Source organism: Poecilia mexicana, unplaced genomic scaffold, assembly GCF_051168715.1.
Source record: "Poecilia mexicana isolate PSO_F unplaced genomic scaffold, ASM5116871v1 scaffold_6, whole genome shotgun sequence".
NCBI classification, from domain to species: Eukaryota; Metazoa; Chordata; class Actinopteri; order Cyprinodontiformes; family Poeciliidae; genus Poecilia; species Poecilia mexicana.
Window position 1 is genome coordinate 13,961,394 of NW_028263375.1, and position 20,701 is coordinate 13,982,094.

General features: G+C 38.6%; 1 protein-coding gene across 12 annotated transcripts in view; it reads right to left on the bottom strand.

Annotated features, from left to right (window-relative positions):
• Window positions 1–20,701, bottom strand: part of mef2aa (myocyte enhancer factor 2aa) — a 71,786-nt gene that overhangs the window by 16,344 nt on the left and 34,741 nt on the right. For 5 of the 12 annotated variants that reach the window (XM_014983333.2, XM_014983376.2, XM_014983369.2 and 2 more), the window contains exons 3-5: window positions 19,496–19,699; window positions 1,082–1,213; window positions 878–1,012 (exon numbers count right to left, since the gene is read on the bottom strand). In XM_014983333.2, coding sequence (XP_014838819.1) covers window positions 878–1,012; window positions 1,082–1,213; window positions 19,496–19,699 — 471 coding nt within the window. The remainder of the gene's footprint in view (window positions 1–877; window positions 1,013–1,081; window positions 1,214–19,495; window positions 19,700–20,701) is intronic. The other 7 variants (XM_014983443.2, XM_014983427.2, XM_014983410.2 and 4 more) reach the window with 2 other exon arrangements.

Genomic DNA, 20,701 nt, shown 5'->3' on the forward strand with positions numbered 1-20,701 from the left:
AAAATACAAAACAAAGTCATGCATACTGTGACGACTGTGGCATTGCAGCAATCAGCACTTCTGAAGTAACCTTACCTTTAAAAAAGAAAAAACCTCTCTCTTCAGAATGTTTTTTTTTTCTTTTACCACAACAGAAACCAGCTGCAGAGGAGACTATAGTGTACAAGAATCTCAATTCATTTGCATCGTCTTCCGAAGTGCTGACTTTGCAAAGCCTCGAGTGGAAAACAACAGGTGCATTTCATCGCAGTGTCATCCAGTGAGCCGGGTGGGTGCTGACATTAGTTTGTTAATGGCAAAGTAAGAGTCTTTAAATAAAATAAAATAAATGGTCGTTTAGTAAGAAAGAATATGTTCTTGCCCAGTCCTAATATTTATTTATTTATTTATTTTTTTTTTTTATGAATCCCTGCCTCTTTTAAGAAAATCACTCAGGAATTTTACTGCTTAATGTTATTTTGCAATCTTGATTTGAATTTTTAACTAGCATGCCATTGATATTATAACAGGAGTACTTGGAATACATATTAATTATTGAAGTATTTATAGCACGTTGTTATGTGTTAAAATAGTTAGTGCTCTCTCAAATTTATAGTAACCATCCCCTTGATAATAGGCTGTAATCTGTTTAGCAGAAACATGCAACATTTCATCTGTTAATGAAATGCAATCTGGTAAGGGTGTGCCAAAACATCAGCTGCAAAATAAATCAACTGAAGGGAAAAAAAAAGCAACCCCATAAAAGGGTATTAGTCTTAAGGAAGTGTAGTTTTGACACAAGTTAACTAGAGAGCAACAAAAAGTTAAATAAATAAAAAGGAAAAAAATCCTTTTGTGCCACAAAGCCAAGCAAGAACGTTGCATTTACAGTACTTACGATTTTATGATTTCTCATCATATTATCAAACTCCTCATTAATTTTTTTATACTTTTCTTCTGTGTGAGGAGTGAGGACATATGAGGCATCGGGGTCCGGGCTATCACAACCTCTGTGTTCTTTCTTGTTTAGCGCCTGTGGTGAACATCAACATAAAGACAAAAAATCAACACAAAATAGCAGGAGACAAAAAGAAGTACTTACACCACAGCGCTTGTACATTAAATCACTGTCTTCGCTTAGTTTGCCGAAATGGTCATCCATGAGGGGGCTGTGCCCGAAACAGTCATCAGCATCGGGACTAGCACAGTCATTTTGGCCTTTGTTTCTCAATTTCTGAAATGAAATTGCACAGTTGAACAGACATGGTATGCAAGATGCTTTTGTTGTGATTTTCTCTTTTTTTTTGTCTATTATTTCTCAGTTACAGTGCGGTGCATAAAAAAATATGGGCCTTCTTATGCCTTGGTATCGTTAAAGAGGCGTCTAATCTGAGTGGAAATAAATTCTGTAGGCAGAAACATACAGAAGGAATAATGAAGCACAAGATGTGCGACAGATGGTGTGACTCCCACAGATGCCTTCTTTAACAGCATTATTGAGCCAGGTTGGGAGTGCAGTAAGATGCAGACTTAAATTTTAAATCACATGAGAAACGAAGAATGTTGTCTGATGTGCTTAAGACATCTGACCCACAAATTATTTTTTTGTTTTTTCGCTCAGTGCAAGTTAAAGTTGACAATTCTCACTTGTAAAACCACAGCTGACACTTCTGTGCTGTCCAATGCTTCAGCCTCAGTGTTCTGGTCAAAGGCTTTTTATGTGCAGAAGAACAAAGGCCACTACGACGGCAATGCTGCATTTCTTTACAAATGTTTTATACCTCTAGGGATTTACACATGTCCATAATTAAATAATGACACCACTTAAAGACTGAAAACACAAACCTTAGCGCATTTTATATTTGTTTTGTGCAATTAAAGAGAAAATGTGTTCTCCATACTTTGGCAAAAAAGCTCAATCTAACTCAGATGAAATGGGGAGCTGTTCTGAAATTTGTATGTTATGTAACAGCCTTCTAATTGGATTCAGGGCAATACTTAGGCTGCACTATTCCAACGCATGAAAATACTTTGATCTAATGCATCCAATTGTAGAGCTGCAGAGTTTTTTCCAGGATTGTCCTGAACACCCTCTTGTCTGTTTTTCTTTAACTAACTGGAAAAAAACCCATCTCCTCATCACGATGCTGCTACCAACACTTTTCTGTGGGAATGGTGTATTCAGGGTGCCCAAAAAGTTAGATTTAATGACCACTAACGCTAATCTTTCCATTTTGAAATGATGGACTGAGTGTTAAAGAAAACTCCGAAGGCAGTTGGTTTAAAAGTGGCACATTTAGCAGCATCTGACTATGTACTTTTTATTTCACTTCATGATTATGCACCACTGTACTTTGTTTTGGTTTGTCACAATAAAACGCAATGTAATGCTAAAGTTTGTGGCTTAAAAGTTGTCAAAATTTTAATTAGTTCAAGTAATAGTAGTACTTTTGCAAGGCATTAAGAACCTGCATTGTGTCAGCTACAATCAGCCCATTGTAGATGACTTACTGCGTTTCAGCTACAATTGGGCCACTCTTATCTGAACTGTGTATAACTTGGATATCAGGAACGTTAATCCTATGACAAATTCAATTTTCGTAGAACAGATTTACAGAATTAACATCAAATTTAAAGAGTTTGTGAGTGCACAAAGTGGTAACATCACAAAGAGGCTTCTGGGGAGTGAGAAACAAATATCCCTGATGTTATGTTGCCATGCTCCCCTTCGTACAGACTCGTCTCTGCTCCTCATTACAGCTCTGAATAGCAGCGTTAACAAGACTCGTTGACAGCATATGACAGCTTGTGATATCGAGGAAGTGTACATCAAAAACATGATTTATGTGCCGCTCTCAAGACTCCTCTATCAGGCGGCCACAGGTCCACGGCAGGGGCCTGCCCTGTCTGCGCGCCGTCTTGGAGGCCTCGTCTCTACAGGAAGGTCACCAACTCCTGAGGATGCGGGGGTCGGAGCGCGAGCCACGGAAGGGGAAACCTGCAAGCTCTAATGAGACCTCACTCTCTGTTTCTGGTCCTCATCACCCAGCGAAGTTGAAAATGTGTGCATGTGTGGGTGAGTGTATGTGTGTGAAACAGAAACTGTATATGTGGTGCACGTGTGTATGATATGTGTGGAAGTTGAGGGGGAGGGGGCGCCTCTACAGCTGCTGCATCCTCTGACAAGCGATGTGACAGTGCGTTTAGGTTTGAGCAGACAATGTGGCTAACCCAGCTCTGCTCACCACAACCTCAGCATGAGCTGCATTTCCTAAAACCTGTTCCTTGGCTCCGTTAAACTCCTGCATAATTCCCTGGCTCATTATGGCTGGAAGGTGCCAAAGTCTCAAACTGCTCCCTTCACCTCCATTCATTCCGGTGCATGAGGGTTTTTTTGAGAGCTGTGTATTTTCAGGGCACAATAAACAATGTTAATATGCATAGTGCGCATGGAAAATATGCTGCTGTTTGACAGCTGTGATAGAAAATAAGGAAGTTCAGAGAAAAAAAAATACACCCACATAAGTGTCCACAATGCCCAGAGGACCGCAAGAGAGAGAAGCCCTCTGGATAATGAATGACCATTGCTGTACCACAGATGCATTACTGTTTGGTGTGGTACAAAGCAGAGGCATTCTTCTCATTCTAAGAAAACGCCTTGCTGGTTCATTTCCTGTTTACTAAAACAGCCCTCTTTAGTTAGGGTCCTGAAAGGCCTGTGTTTACTGAAGTCAAACTATGCACTTTCACCACCAGTGAGTCAAAGATCTGGTCTCAACCTGCAAATTTAGGTTTCAACCTGCTCATTATGGGAATATGTTGGTCACATTGGTCGAGATGGGCAGATCTGCTCTGCTTTCACAACAAGTCTGGCCAGGCTGCAGCACACCACACCCATCGGCAAAAGCCATTTGGGGAGGTGTTGTTAGCAGTAGTTTAAGCGAGTCCCTACCAAACCATAGCAGTCGAGGGTAAATCTGTTCACAAAGTTGTCCTGAACAGTTTTAGGTCCATTCTTATTTCTTTTAATACTGCATACAATGATCTAAAACAGGGGTCACCAACTCCAGTCCTCAAGGGCTACCATCCTGTAACTTTTAGATGCGTCTCTACTCAAACACACCTGGATCAAATAAACTGCTCGTTTCCAGCCTATTGCAGAGAGGAATGAATGCTGGTGAGGGAATTCAGACATTTTGGAGCAGAGGTGAATCTAAAAGTTGCAGGATGGTAGCCCTTGAGGACTGGAGTTGGTGACCCCTGATCTAAAATATGAGCTAATCCTTTAAAGAGGACTTGTGAAATATTTCTCCAACCTTTATCAAGTTTCTACTTAGCTTCTCCTTTAAACCATGTAACATAGACCTATAAATTATTCAGACATAAAAAGGCCCATAAGAGGAGGGAAAGGACCAATCTTGTGTCTTTTTAGATATCTTGGGATCTTACTAGCACTAGCACTCTACTGCTACAAAATTTTGAAAAAATACAAAATAATTTGTTTTCACTTTGTTAAAAGAGTATTTTAAACATGTCAAAAATAACATACTTTGATAAGACAGCGCAGATTATTCCTAAAATGCTACCATATATACAATAAATGAGTCCATCTCCAGAGGTGATATGGTATTGGGTTGTCTCAAAAAAGCAAAGCACATTCAATATTTTCATTTATGTGTGAGTTAGGCAGAATGTATTATTGTAGGTCATGTAATTATGATGGAATGCAGATTTTATTTTACAATAATAATTTTATAATAATGTATTTATTTTTTTTAACTGTTTTTAGGAAACATGGAAAACTGTTGTTTTCACATCATAAAAGTAATAGAAGTGTATTTTAAGAGCTTTACAAAAGATTACATTTGTTCAATAAATTCCACTTATTTTTGAAAAACTCAGTCACTTAATTTGTTGGGGTGCGGAAAATAAAGTTACTCAAGTTTAAATAGAAGTTTTCTATGTAGAGGGTGGTTATTGACCCTCACTGTCAAAAATTACAGTTGCTTTGGGTCTAAAAAATTGTAGGTTTAAGTCGTTAAGTTTCACTAAAATCTTCTTATTGCTTAATCAGAACTTCATGCGTTCAACAGAATCAACTAATGATTTGATATCCTTGAAGTGCATGCCGCTCCTTCTCACCCAGCCTGACATTTTCCACAGCTTCTAGTAAACGGATCACTGGGTAAGCACATGGCCAAGCAGGTGCTCGTCTTCCAAACACCTGTCAAGACCTCGCTCCACATGCTTGGCCAATCACTGGCAACCCTGCAGAGACATGACCAAAGCAGGGGGCAGCCCTAAAGCCCACCCTAACACAGAGCAGGGCTGTTCTCACACGTCAGAGCTGCTTGCTGCTCCAGACCTCCGTTCCCTTGTTTTCACATTATGAAAGCAGCTTTCAAGTAGCTTTTACATGTTGAATCACACTGTGGGGATTGCACTTTGTAAAGTATATTCAGCTGTACATGAATAGAGCTCTGGCGAGGATGGTTAAACAGCATGTCCAGGAAGGATATGCATGTGTAATAAGGAAGAGACACAAAGACAAGGAAATGCAGGACTTCTGTTCATAAGGCCCAAAAAGACTCACAAAGATGGGTAAGAACAAGGACAGTTGGTATTTTCTCAGAACAGCACAAACGTGCTACGAAATTTGTTTTTTCCATCAATAAATAAAAGCTACACTTTGTGCTTTTGTCTATTAGTGCATCAGTGCAGGTCCATCAGTTTGCTTATACTCATACTTCAGCTTCCTTTAAAAATATTTTCCATTGCACAAGGCCTTGAAGTTCTCTCGTCCAAAAGAAAACATCTTTCTCTCATCTTGGTCTGAGCCCTGGTTATTAACCTTGCTGTTGCCATGGGAAACATTCGGCACAGTAATTGCCTCCTCAGGTTTTCAGTTTGGACTCAGGACAGAAGGCTTTAGAGCAGCGTTTGGTAACCTTGGATGCCACTTTGATTTCATTTTAAGATAGACTATTACCTTTAAACAGTAAAATGAGCAATTCAGACAGTCCATATAGGTAATATAGGGCCACAGCACGTGATTTACATCCCAGTGATAAACTTGGAATCTTTTTTTTCTTTACATTTAGTCACATTCATACTTCACAAGTTTGATTAATTTGGAATAGTGACAAGACGAACACCAGAAGGAGTAGAGGTAGACGTTCCCCATAAATGATGTAAACAAGAGAAGGTGACCTGGCAGCATTAAATCAAAACTACATTTCTTTGCCTAGATGCAAAAACTTCTTGCATGGTGAAAAACTAAGACTGCACATCACCCTGAATACATTGTCCCCAAGGTGAAACATGGTGGTCGTAGCATCATGCTTTTATTCTGAAAGGACACAAAGGCTGTTTGTAGCAAGAGTTAATTGTTGAAGGAAAACAGCTAAAATCAGGGATATCCTGTCTGAAGGAAGTTTACAAGACAATAACTGATCTGATATCAATATCTATATTGGTCCTGATATTGAAAAAAAATCTAGATTGAAATCTAGATCTGACTAAAACTAGAAGGCTGCATTTAATGTTGTAGAATAACAAATGTCGCTATTCTTTTCAGTTCACAATTATGTTCTACTTTGTGTATAGACTGTTCCACAAAATCCCAGTAACAGATCGCAGGTTTGTTATAAGTTCAGTCCCCACTTCTGCGGGGCACTGCACTTGAGCTGACCTGTGACTGGCACACCACAGTTCAGATACAAACCCACTTCTTTTCAAAGCAACCTGTAGTAATAAAGTGGTGCACATCATGAATATTTAATTCATGCACTGTTTGTTCCTGCCTTCCCTTAAGTACACAGAAGCTATATTTTAACCAGTTGTGCGGCGGCCAGCCCCCGCCTCGTTTTCCCCTGCCCTCCTTGCTCTGCAGAGCCGTGAATTACCCCTTGTGCCTGCGTCCGCACCATGCAAGGTAGCGTGTTAATCCTTATGACATCACTATTGTGTCCGGGCTGTTCCATATAATGTGCTTATCAAAGGGCTTCTTTGAGTGTGAACGCACTGGGAAATCATCACGGGGAGGTGGCTGATAGGAAAGCTTTTATCTGCTGAGAAATATTTCTTCTCTTACATAATATCTTAAGAGACTTTCACCACCATCATGTTCTCTTTCCCCTGCGGTGATGCAGTCCCCACTTAAGGGGAATAAAAGCCTCTTTGGTTTGGTTTCTATGCACAGTACAGCATGGTCCAGCACTAGGTTGCTGTAATGAAGAAGTCCTCCTTTCTCCCTCCATTCCCCACTTCATGCTGTGAGATGAGAGCAGAGGCCTATAAGACAAGGAGACCGCTGTAATTCCCAGACATATCTTGTTTAATCTCATGACCATTCCACATTACAGAGCGGACTGATACCAGGATATGAGGCTGGCTTCATATCCTTCCTTTAGCACACTCCATTGTCTAGTTACTCAGAGGACAGGAAGCAGCACGAGGAGAACGAGGAGGAAAAGGGGGAGGAGGGAGGCCCTTAACTTGACTGTCTGCTTTACATGTTGATGCTGTTCTCTCCAAGCTCTCAGTAAAACGACATACAGCTGCAACAAAAATTTGCCCTGATTTTGTTAAAAGTTCAGTGGTTATAAAGGCGAGGTGATTTCCAGAAAGCAGAGAAAAGATGGAAAGGACACATTACTTCTATTTTTTTTAAAATCATGTACTACTTAAAATGAATAAATAAAATCCAATAAATAAAAAAACTGCCAAGCAATGGCTAATGCATCATCTGGCTGACTTAAGAAGATATTAACTTTATGTAGAAAACAGTTTTTCATTTTAGCAATGTTTTTACAGATGCGTTAAAAGTTCAGGTCGTGATCAGAATCAGACAATTTTCAGGATGATCGACCCTGACTGACATACGATACAAATTCATCTTTTTCTGCTCAGTCAAAAGTGCTATCAGGTCATAGTAACAACACTCTTTGGTAAGGAAGGTGTTACTGTGGGAGGAAAACCGAACGTTATCCAGTTTCAGTTTTAGTGAGGTGTTTGAGAACGGAGCTAGAGATGTAAGAATTTCTAAGATTATTCAGGCTGTTAAAGAGCAATCCTTTCTGCAGACAAAAGGACAACTGACTGTAGCACAGCAAAGTTGGACCATTATTCTTTTGAGATTTCAACCCTAATTTGTAAAATAATGTGCTGGACTTGAAAAAGTTGGCAGCCCACGGAAATGTCTAAAGCTCAAGTTCTGATCTCAGGCTTACAAAAACCTGAGATCAGAACTTGCCCACAAAATTCTGTCTGGTTCAACCAGAAATGTTTTATGCATGCATGGGAGATTTTTTCATTAGTTGCTAAAGACTATCTGCATCTAGAAATGTCACAATTAAATGGAGTCTTATATTATACGTATTTTGTGATTTCACAAAATATGTGACAACTTCTTTGCATGATAGAAGTTATCAAAACAGCCTTAGCTGGTAGACCAAGGAGAGGAAAATGTCAAGTTAAATTATAAAATTAAAACACATGCTATCCTAACTGCTCAAAATGAAAAGTGAATACATCTAAAACTGATATGTTGATGTGCAGCTTGTTGAAACTCTTCACTTTCTTCCTCCCCATCTTTCTTACTCTCTGGTCATTGAATGGATCATTAGCTGTCAGGGCCATTGAAACCATACCCTCCAACCCTGAACTCTCATTCCTGCTGGCCTCTAAAATATTCATAAGGACAATTAGGAGTTCCGATAAGACGAGTGCGGAGGGCCGGGGTAGGGGGAGCGCGCGGCAGAGAGGGCAGGATGTGCCAGCAGGACGTCTGTTCTGCAACACTCTATACCCTGACCACAGACCTGTCCTCATCAATCTGAGACACAGCAGCCACCCTCTTTGCCCCCAGTCAGGCCGTGCAGCCAGGAGAGGATGGCACGGTTCCAACAAAACCCCCCAACCTGAACACCCCTATCCCACCAGGCTTTGCTCCATCATCGCCTTCGGGCAGGAGGGGCTGGCCACGCAGCTTGAACGGTAGGAGGAGGGGGGCACAAGGGCAATCTGACTGCTGTTCAAGCTAACTCACACAGGCTGTTGTGCACAAAAGAAAGAACTTGATTTAGCCACACAGCAAGGTCACCGAGCATAGACGGAGGACTCATGGTTTGTGGTTCGAATATTTGTTAGCCTAACTTGCATCTCTTTTGGTTGCAAATAGATCAAACCGAATTAGGCTGGTGACCTATTTCATGTGGTTCTTGCCACAGATGAGCACGGAATTAAAATAAATTATTGTTAGATGCAGTGGGACACACTACAAAACTTTAAATTCAGAGTTGTTATGACAATTTCTCTCAAAGAACAATAGAAAACAGCACTTGGAATATTTAGTTCAGCTTTTCTGCTGCTAGTCGACATTAATTAATTATAATTATATCAGAACCAAAGACTACATTGTGCTGGTTTTACAAAGGGTTTCACTATTATGTTAAAAATAAGACAACATTCTTATTGAATTATTATTATAAACAGTGTTTAGCTCTTAAAGTAGCAGCTAGCATGATTAGTGCAGTTAGCAAGGCTAGCATTACTGAAAAGGTCATTATGTTTACTCCCAAGAGAGTGTAGAATATTTACTCGGTAAGCTACTTATGTCTCTTTCAAAAACCAAAGAAATTTTTTGATAATTTTTCATCCCCATCTTCAAAACATTTTCATGTTTTATCATTTTGAATCACTTTTTTCCCTGTCATCAAGAACATTTTGACTTGATGGTGAAGAGTTTTAAAGAATACAATATGTTTTTTGCTTGTGTTTTAGGTCTATATTTCGAGATTGACTGTTGTTATTTATGAAAACAATCATACAAGTAATTTCTGTTCCGGAAAACAAATGGCTTAAAACAACATACATTGTTCATAGCCTGTACTGTTGAGTCTCTTTTCATTGTAAGCTCTTTGAAAGACCCTCAGTCTGAAATGAGACATACGCGATGTAGCTGAGAGGGTAGGAAAAAAAAAAAAGGCTCTGACGTCAATGAAGCGTGACATGTGCCAAGCAAAAATCTCTTAGCAGTAACCTGGTAACAAGCAACATTCACACACACACACTCACGAGCGCAGACACAAACACACACAGACAGAGCGGGAACATAATAAAACAATGAGATGCAGCACATGATGGGTTTCAAACTGCACACAAAGAAGGCCTGGTAATAGAGTTTAGCCATTCAACAAGTTAAAGGGGACAGGAAAAGCAGAAAAGCAGGTTTACACTTCAGTAAACTAAAAAAATGAAACAAAATAAACTTAAGCTACTTATATTGGATAACAAATTTTACAGTAGTATGCAGTAATATGATTTACCTAAACAAAATTTCAACCAAATGTTTCATTACACTCACATGGAAGCTGGGTGACCCTTTTTTCCTCTAAAAACCCAGAGGAAAACGAGTCCTTGTCCTATTAAAAGGGGCACTTTGAAACCCAGCGTGTTGCTCACAATGGAACAATTAACTCTGCCTGCTTTGGAGAAGATTTTTCTAAAAACTCTCAGCAGACAATTTCAAAAAAGATATCAGCTTGTAGATGTAAGGTTGTAGGTTGAGCAGAGAGAATTAAACGTAGCATTGACACCACTGTGTACCACTTTTGGTGTTTCTCCATGCAAACTAACAGGAACACGTGTTATCTATCTAACTAATAGAAAGGCGGTCAAGAAAAGCTCCTGATTCTGTTTGCCTACAACGTTTGTGGTCTATTTTTAGCCTGTTTAGTACAAAATTCCAAAAATACACACCACTGCTGTTTGAACAGAAAGTATTTGTTTTTACTTGTAACATAGCCTAACTCCAGAGCTGACCTGAACTGAAACACTGACCTATGGGTCAATTGTCTTGTCTCAGGTACACTGAACACTGAGGTCAGACAGTAGACAGGAAGTAGCTCATTTTTACAACATTCGGCCAAGAGGAAAACGCGGTAAAAGGATCACAGAAACATTGACAGCTGAATGTTGCTGCATTAATAACAAATCATCTCAAGATAAAAAAAACAACAACAAAAAAATAAATAAAAACGGCTTAATATATTTTGTTTTTATATTCCAACAAGTGACAGTCTTCTCCATTGCAATAACATGGCACAGCAGAAAATATGATTCTAGTTCAAAGGATCTGGAGGACTGAATCCACCAAACTCTTTTGAAACACTTTTAAAAGTGCAAAGAAGTACAGATGTAACAGTGACTGATTTTAATGTTTACACTGATAGAATTCAGTGTTGTCAATTTAAAATGAAACACTGTACTTGCGTCTTTTGATTGTTCATCAATGGTATTGTCTCAGATGTGTAACCCAAGACACAAGCAGAAAGAACTGAAAGTAAAGCAGATGTTTTAACCTCCAGAAAGCACAACATGTTAACCGTAGCTGTACGAAAGCCTTCTCTAACTGAGCAAACAATGTCTTTTTCAAGATCTTATTGTCCCTATAACTTGCAAAAGGAAATGACATAAGTCCTGTCTAGTAGCTACTGTAGGGCTTACTTGTAAACGAATGCTTGCAGTTTTTGGGATGGCCTGGTTGGCCTGTTCAACTTGTTAGCAAATAAATATTTTGGACTTTGTTCATGCATGTTAGGACAGATGAAATAATTGTAAATAATTGTAACTAAAACATAAGCTTTGAAATAGGGACCATAATCCACTCTAGTTCCCTCTTCACCCAACAAAAGATTGGAACGCCTGTTGTGTATTGTGGGTTTGTTCATTTGTCCATGGCACCGATTAATAAAATACTATTAACAAATTTGCTACCTAAAAATAATTTCATAACATCACATAATTGTGAGCTGTTCAAATACCAGTTAAAAAGTAATATAATGACCTGGTACAAACACAACTTTTTAATGATTAAACATTTCACAAATTGCAATGCTTAAAATGTAATTACAGCATCTGATGCTTTAGTTTTGCACAGTATTTTAGCTATGTGGTTTTAGTGTTTGTCTTTACTTTTATAATGCATGTATTTTTTAAATCCTAGTCTACCACCTGGACTGTGTAACTATGAACTATAAGACCAGTAGAGGACTGGATGTCTGCAGGACACTTTGTCATCCAAAAGTCAAGAGACTAACTAAATCACTTGACATCAACTATTAGGTGTTACTTTTACCTAAAATTTCAGACAATGTCCAAACTGTTTAAATCATGTAGCGAATATAAGATTAAGCCAGAGTTTTTGACCAGTAAAATAAAAGTTTCTATACATATTATCTGTTTAATATGAATTTTATCTAGGTAAACAATACATATACCATATAGACATATCACATATTAAAGAATATTAATATATTTGAATTGCATTATGTTTACAATCAAACTTTATATAAGGCCAGTAACTTGTGGAGGAATGTGATTGTATGTAAAAATAAATTTAATATAAGTCCAATAAGTCAGAGAAGCCGAAAGTACACATATATTTTCAGTAATATTAAAAACGGGTGGCTAGACATTTTCATATATATTGACAGCCTCAGAAATTCAACATCAACCTAATAAATCTATGTCAACAGTGGTGACATTTGATTTAGCTTAAAGTGGAAATCTCGTCACTGCTGCTGAGAGCTCCACTGTGAAACACAGACAGCAACGGTGACTTTACACTCAGGTGAATGAGGGAAGAGGAGTAAATCCTGTGAAGGTGGAAGTTTTAAGGAGACCTGACATTAGATCCATTTAACCTACTGCTCTAACACAGCTGAAATGAAGAACACTCACAAGTTTATTTCTTCTTTTAATTGAGGCAGAAAAAAAGAGACTGGAGTGTTGAAGTTTTGACCTGCCATAATAGTTGTAGATAGTGCATGCTTTATACTTCAGAATACTGTAAATAAATTGAGTCTGAACAATCCAAAAGACGAAGGAATTGATTTAATTACAAGAGCAAAAAAGCAAAAAGACTTGATATCCTGTAAATAAACAAAGTATTTAAACTGTAACTGAACTTAGCCACATTCTATCACTATCATCAGAGTGCTATATTATGCAAGGATTGTTAGTCACTGTTCAACAGCACAAATAAACTGCACCAGACAGACTTCAGAGTTGACTGAGTGCTGATCTATTAAATATTTGCAAGGCTGGAGCTCTTTTTTTTCTTATAAATATTTGATCAGAAATTCTGCTGATGACAGGAGGGAATAAATTAAAAAGCAAACAGTGTATTTGTTTGTGCAAACAAGATGTGGGATGCCAAAACACAAGACGTATTAGGTAATATCATAATTGCTCAGCTGCAGTTTGAGCCCTCTGATTTCAGATCAGCTCATAAAAGCAATGTGAGGAGAATTTATGATAAAAAAAAATAAGTATAAAAGCACTTAGAGCTTTTCTGAATTCTATTGGGATACATATCTGTCTATTATACACAGATAAAAATCTGATTAATTAAGCGTGTGTTTTGGAGTTTTTCTTTCCTTATGCTCCCTCATCTCTTTTCCCAACCCCCACAACTCACCCATTCCCCAGCCTCCACTTCTAGTGAGCCACTGGCATGAGGATAATTGATCAATCACACTAATTGAAGAGTCTGGACAGCTAGACCACCATAGCAGATGTGCCAATTTGCATTCATTAAGACAGAAATGAGCCTTAATCACAGCTCAGTCTTTGATTGACGAACATAAATATCTCCTGTCTGAAACTCATGGTGCCTATTGAGCCATAAGATTTCAAACAGATTCCTCCCATCACTGATATTAATGTTTACTTTTTCTTTGAGCTGCATGTCTCATTTAAGGCATTGATTGTTCACCACATCATCTGACAAATATCACGCAGATGATGGAAAACAGTTTGACTCAGATGACATTCAGCAACAGTCTGCATTTACATAAGTTATTAATGCAGACCCTTTCCTAACAAAAGTTGATGCTGACAATGATATGAAAACCTGATTGAAATCACCTGATAATTTTATGCTCATTTCCTCTCACTGTGTTGGTCTTGTGAGACCGGAAGTAAGCCCGTCATAAAAGCACAGACAATTCTCTGCTTTTCTCAGTCATATCAACAATGGCCGAATCTCCCTATGAATGACCTCGGATGTTTACTCTCACAAATCATCAGGGTAAAAACACACAGGAGACCAGTGAAATGTCAATTCTCTGCATCTAGCCCAGTCTGGTTGTTTGAAAAAGCCATTGGTATTTCACTGAAATTGGGTTAAAGTCTATTCACAACCTTGATTTCATGCGATTACAATTAAGTGTCGCCTTAATGTTCATCCCGTGTGCATGCAAACCTGATTAATCCTAACCGGTACAATGTACCTTAATTGTACCAAATTGCTCAAAGAGAGGGCGGAGAGATGCCAAATGGTGCTTATGAAGTTACCATCTTGTTTCAGAGAAACACAGACATCCTTCTTTCCGTATGCAGGAGAACAGTCTGAGGTTATAGTGGAGCTCAAGCAAAATGTCATTAGTTGTGAGCAGAGAGGCGAGTAAGGCTAAATATTATTAGATTAATCTAATGGCCAACAGCAGCATTTTCATTTGTGAAATACAGAGAATTCAATAAAAGTAATACAATAGAAACAAATGTAAAACCTTTCATATATAATTTGCTTCGAATGTGATGCAGTGGCTTTAAAAGTCCACACAAAGCCTGTCAAAATGGAGGGTTTTTTGTGACATCATAAAGATACATTTTAATAAATCATTTTTAATGTTATATCCTGCCCAGTTCACATTAAAAAAAACAAAACAATGGGAATATTTGAAAAAAAAACACCAACAACAATAACACTAACCTAGTTTTATAAATATGCATGTTATTAAACCTTTCATTTAATAATGGAAAGTTTTATTTTTTTAAATTTTGGTTATAAAAGACCCCAACAATTTAGCCCTGGATTAAGCTAAGGTTATCTTTAAATGAAGCAATTGTTTTTGTTCATTTTCATACACAATGAAAAATGTTGGTAATTTCATCTACCTTGACAAGAAGGAGCATTTCAATGCATGAAGAAGCAATCCCAGACCACTATGTCACTACCACCATGTTTCACTGTAATCCTCAAATGCACTTCATCAGGAGATAACACATTTTTCTACAAGCTTTTCGAAGATTCAGGCAGGCCTGGAAAAAAATGCATTAGCACTGAAACCCCAGTCCCTGACCCAGGCATACGGAAAATACAAAACATTTTTATCAGGTATTGAACAAAACCAATAGCTGACAGAAATTTCTACAGATCCATTAATGTTGCGGTGGGCCTTTGGGAGTCTCCCTGGTACATTGTCTATTGTCCTATTTTTATCCTATTACAGACAAATCTTTTCATTCTGGCTCATTAAATGCTGTGAAACTTTTGCACCCTTCTCTTGACTAATACCTTTTTACAATGAGATCTGTTGATCCATTATAACCTCTCTGCAAACTTTATTTATAGCTATAGGATGCAGATGGGTACATGTCCTCGAAATCATACTAGTAAAACTAAATCTTGTTCAGGTTAGTGAAATCCACTCTAAATCATTAGATCTGTAGCCGAGAATACCAACTATTGAAAAAGTGCACATAACACTATCAGTTGAAATCTGCATCACAAATGCCTCATGAAAGGTGGGAAACATTTAGTTTTTTTTTATTATGGTCTGTACTGCTGTTTTGACTTTTAAAACAGATCCAGTTTCGAACAGAAATGTAAAGAAATTGTCTGATTTGTTTCCTGTAGTGTTGGTAAGGTTAACCACACATTTAGGAAAAGAGTCTGAACCTACTGCTCTGCTTTGGACTGCGAGCCAAGTTTGAGACAAAGTCCACAGCCCTCCACTGGGTTATCAAACTGTGGCCAAGGCATTCATCCATCTGTGGAAAACATGGACACTGTTCTCCCACACTGCACAGCTCAGCCTTTATCTACAGATGGTACTACTGAGCAGGAATGTGACCTTTGATTTAGTTTCTCTCACGGAAAAGAGCTTACTGGCGAAAAGAAAAGGGGAAAAAAATGCGAGAGGGAATAGCTGTTGCCTCCCAAACTGGACAAATGAGCACATGCTTGTTGGCGTGGATCAGATTGGTTTAACCCAATTTAAGAATTTAGATAAGTGTCCACTGTAAGTGTCCCCATGTGAGGCCCATTTCACCAGATAAATGAGGGAGCGATGGATTCCTCCCATCACTACACGTGCACCGGCTCTTCAGAGAATTGCACAGAGATGTGTACCATTCTGGAGACGCACCAATTTGGGAAAGACGTGAGCAACTGAGCAATTTGATATTGGGCTAAACAGATTGTCGCTGACCAAAAATGGGAAGATATGTGTGCCAATGCTGTCAAATACACTTCTTTGAACTTCTTCAGTTCCGTTTTATTTCTGAACATTCACCACAGACGTAGCAGGCAGAGGTTAGTTGTCCATATTTGCAAAGATGTTTGCTGAGTGAGCTGAGACAACAGCAGCTTGTTCTCTCCTTTTTATAGAGAGGGGCCGCTTCCTCGAGAGCAGCCAGCAGTAATGAATGAGGAATCAACTCGGGGTCACTGGTGCAAAATCATCCCCCATGTACATTCCAGCTCCGCCATGTGCTTCACAAAAGCATACAGCAGACGAGCATGTGTAGAGATTTGGTGCATATTAAAGTAAGATTTTTTTTTTTTTTTTCATGTAAGATTAGGCATTTCTCCCAATCCATTACTACAGTCTCTCCAAAATATTTTTCCTGACAGTAATGTACATTCTATAACAAGCTGAACTGAAACAGGAAAGTCTCAGTGTGCAGCTCAGACAGAGGGTTAACTAGATTTAGACAGGAACTGCAATGTACTGACAAAACGCCACCTGAAGCCGGCACAGCGTTATTTGTCATTTCAAAGTGGTTCCAGCTGAGTTTGTGTGGACAAAATTTAAACAGACTGATGTAATTCTCCTTTATTAACGTATTTATTTGGTTTTGTTATGTAGAAACTGCAGTCCTCGAATCCAAAGTCCTGAATCTTTTAGATGTGTCTCTTGTCCAACACCCTTGAATTAAATGACGAAACTGCTTCACGAACATGCAGACAGGTTCTATAGGGCTCTGCTAATGAGCTAATACTGGAGCCAGGCATCTCTTCAGCAGAGCACATATATCTAAAAGTTGCAGTGCACTGGCCCTTGAGGACTGGAGTTTGAGGCCACTCATGTAGAAGCAGCCAATACAATCTCACCTCTGCTGCAATGTCACTGTAAAGCAGAGGTCTTCAACTCCAGTCCTAAAGGGCTGGCGTCCTGTAACTTTTAGATGTCTCTCTGCTTCAGCAAATGAGTCAAATAATGAGGTCAGTAACAGCACTGTGGAGAACTTGATTGCATGCTGAGGAGGTAATTCAGCCATTTTATTCAGGTGTGTTGTACCAGGAGCACATCTAAGTGTCACAGGACACCATCCCTAAAGGTCTGGATTTGAAGTCTAATGTTGAAAAGATTGAACAGTTGAATATTAAATATTCTACCATATTCTGAATGGCTGGAATGCAAATGAAGGATGATCTGATTTCCATAATGGAATAAAATTAAAAGGATTTATTTAGCAAGCAAATATAAGGTCTATTATTTACGTGAAGCATAAGCAGATAACTAATCACAAACAGTACTACAGTTAAAAGATGGAATGAATAAATAAACTTGGACAATTAGTGTGGTAATTCTACTTTTATTTAGCAAATTATAATATTAAGTATTTAATATTTTTGTATTATTTTTTATAATCTAAGGTTGAATACTTTTGTGGAAATGAAAGAAATGCAAATTATTGACTTTGTGTCTCTCTTGGTAGTCTAATTTGAGTTATATGTAGTGATTACAAGTGATACGTTTTCAATGGCCAAAAGATGTTGAAATGTTTTGTTTTCCATTTCTCTGTGAAAAATTTCTGTTGCAGCTAGTCACCATGTAAAAAAACAACAAAAACAGAAAAAAAAACAACATGACTTATGCACATGATATTCTTCAACGTTTTGTAGGAGGCTTAAGCTGTTTGAAACTCAGACATTTAGTTTAGTGTGCTGTTGAATGGACAGTGAGCACAGTGGTTAAGTCAAGAGCCGTCTTATGAAATCTTAGAAAGGCGGGACATCAATATGTGAACATTTATTTTGAAAGAACTGCATATTTAATGAGATGTCCTATTTTTTTCACATGACTGCATGCAGAGAAGAAATATTTACATTTTGATCGGGAATACACCGAATGTTTCTATCACTATAAAACTCAATATTGAGCAAGTCTTTTCTCAAAGAAAATAAATAAAGGTTTTAGAGTCACAGCAAAAACTACTTTGTGGTCACTGTTACATAAGGTATGTATCCATGTATCTTTTATGCAGGTGAACCTCTACTCTGCTTGGAGGGCCCCTGATGGAGAAGTGACTACATGAGGATGCCAGAACACTCTTCTGCAGCTCTGCCAAGCAGGTAATTCACAAGCAGAAGCGGCATAAATAAAAGATAATGGGCTGCAGCTGACTTCTTTATACTGCATGCAATTTCACTAATTCCTCCAAGTGAGAGTCTTTTCAAACCAAGGATTCTTGAATTTTTCCCTTTTTTCAAATCTCAGCCATCTTAAACTCTCAAAGTCTGTTAATTGTGCAGCAGCAATGCGAGTTCTGCACGTGTAGTGGGCAGGTGGCAGTAAAAACAGTGCAGGCATGGAGCAGCGTTCTGTATCTAATAGAAAGTGTCTTACTCTGCACTCGAAGGGCACTTGAGGTAGTGGCAATAAAGATTAATGGTTAATTTAACAGACTGTCGTGATTTTATCAATAGGCAATAACATTCATTGTGTCTTCTTTCATGCAGTCAGAATGAAGATATCGGCCCCTTTAAAGAAAGCAGATCTTGAGCTGAAATGATAAAACCACACACGTGCCAGTGCAAGATATTTGGAACAGTATGCGTCCCTAATTATTCTTATTTACTCTGGCTTTAACACTTTTGGCTGACAATTCTGTACACTGGCATAACAAGTGGCTTACTCTTCCGGTAGTCACCAGGCAGGCAGGAGTTGCCAGGAAACCCAAGTGCTCTCCACAGAGCATTGAAGAATATGCTATAAAGTGTGTTTCTGCTAAAAATACAGCAGCAACTGGTTTGATGACTAAGTGTGCTGAGAAGCTGCCTGGCTCCTGAGCTCTCAAGGTACAATATCTATGGGAAACACTGGAGGTCAGCACTGGTGGTCAGGAGCGACTGCAGGCATGCCTGTGCAGATAGGTTTTTCTTGTCCGTTGACTCACACAAGAGAAGCCGAACTTATCAGGGAGCACAGACCTCCTGTTCCCTATCTGTGTGATGACTAGAAGGAAATTGTTACTTCTTCCTGACTTGTTTATCTACTCTTGCAGTATTTACACGGCAAGCCATGCTCCAGAAATGAACATATTTTAAAATCGGATTCCAGCCCTGAAATTATTAATGTGGTCCCAATCTAATGAGTCTGAACGCAGGTTTTGGGTAATAAATCATAAAGGGGGGGAAAAAAAAAGAATTCCCACTCACCTCTACAATGTCAGAGTTGGTTCTGCTCTCATGGGGCTCATTGTACTCTGTGTATTTCAGCAACACTTTGTCCATGTCTGTGCTGGCATACTGGAACAGTTTGTTAGAGCTGTTGAAAATGATGAGGGCTATCTCGCAGTCACACAGTACGCTCAGCTCGTAGGCCTTTTTCATCAGGCCGAACTTCCTCTTTGTGAAGGTAACCTGCAGAAGGGACACAAAACAAAACCGTCCATCAGAGAGAGAAAAAAAAAAATTTCTCTCACTGAAAAGGGGGATCAAAGTAAATTTAATCAGACAGTTAAGATGTACCTGTAAAATTTGAACAGGTGTAAATAATTTTTCATACAAACCGAAGCAGAAATTCATCTTTCAAAGGAGTAACAACGTCGTTAAGCAAATGCAGAAATACAACCACAACTCTCCCCATTGCATTCAAATTAGAATTCTTTTAAAGAATATGAATCAGAATATCTTTACTATGTCATAAGAAAGTCATATAATATAGATTCATCACACAGAGTAAAATTTTCCAAGAGTTTATTTCCTCCAACACTAAAAATTGTGGTTTATGGCTAAGGAAAACTCAAAATTTAGCTTCTAAGAAACTGTAATGTAACATATTAACTATAAGTGGATTTTAACCATTCAAGAGCTTAGAAGAGTCAACTGAGTGGGTCTAGAGTGAAGTTTTCACAGTCAGTAACGATTTGATGGACAATGTCACACTCCAGATGTTGGTGCACCATGTTCTGTGTTTATCAAGTCCAAAGTCACCACAGAAAATGTGTCTCCTGTGACAGGGTTTATGGAAATGATGACTTCCTTTTTTCAGCTGGACTTGCCGTTTGCCCATGCTGCCAAAAGTAGTGACATCTGCCACAATGCCACTGTAAATGAGAGTCTATGGAGTACTTTCACCAGAAATATGAGACAAGACAAAGGCCCCATTAGAGCAGGATGGGCTTCCGTAACACCTCAGCAGGGCCACATGTTGATTTCCTCCATGGAACAACACCCTAATGCAGTAATTTGTGAAAAAAGGAATCCTACTTAAGTTTTGAATGCATACAACTTATAGTACACGGACATACTCTTCAGGAGCTTTACACTTTTCTGTAAAAAGTCTTACACGAGTTTTACACGTCATCATATGTAAGATTATAATATTCTGACTAACTGAACTTTAGGTTTTCATTAGGTACA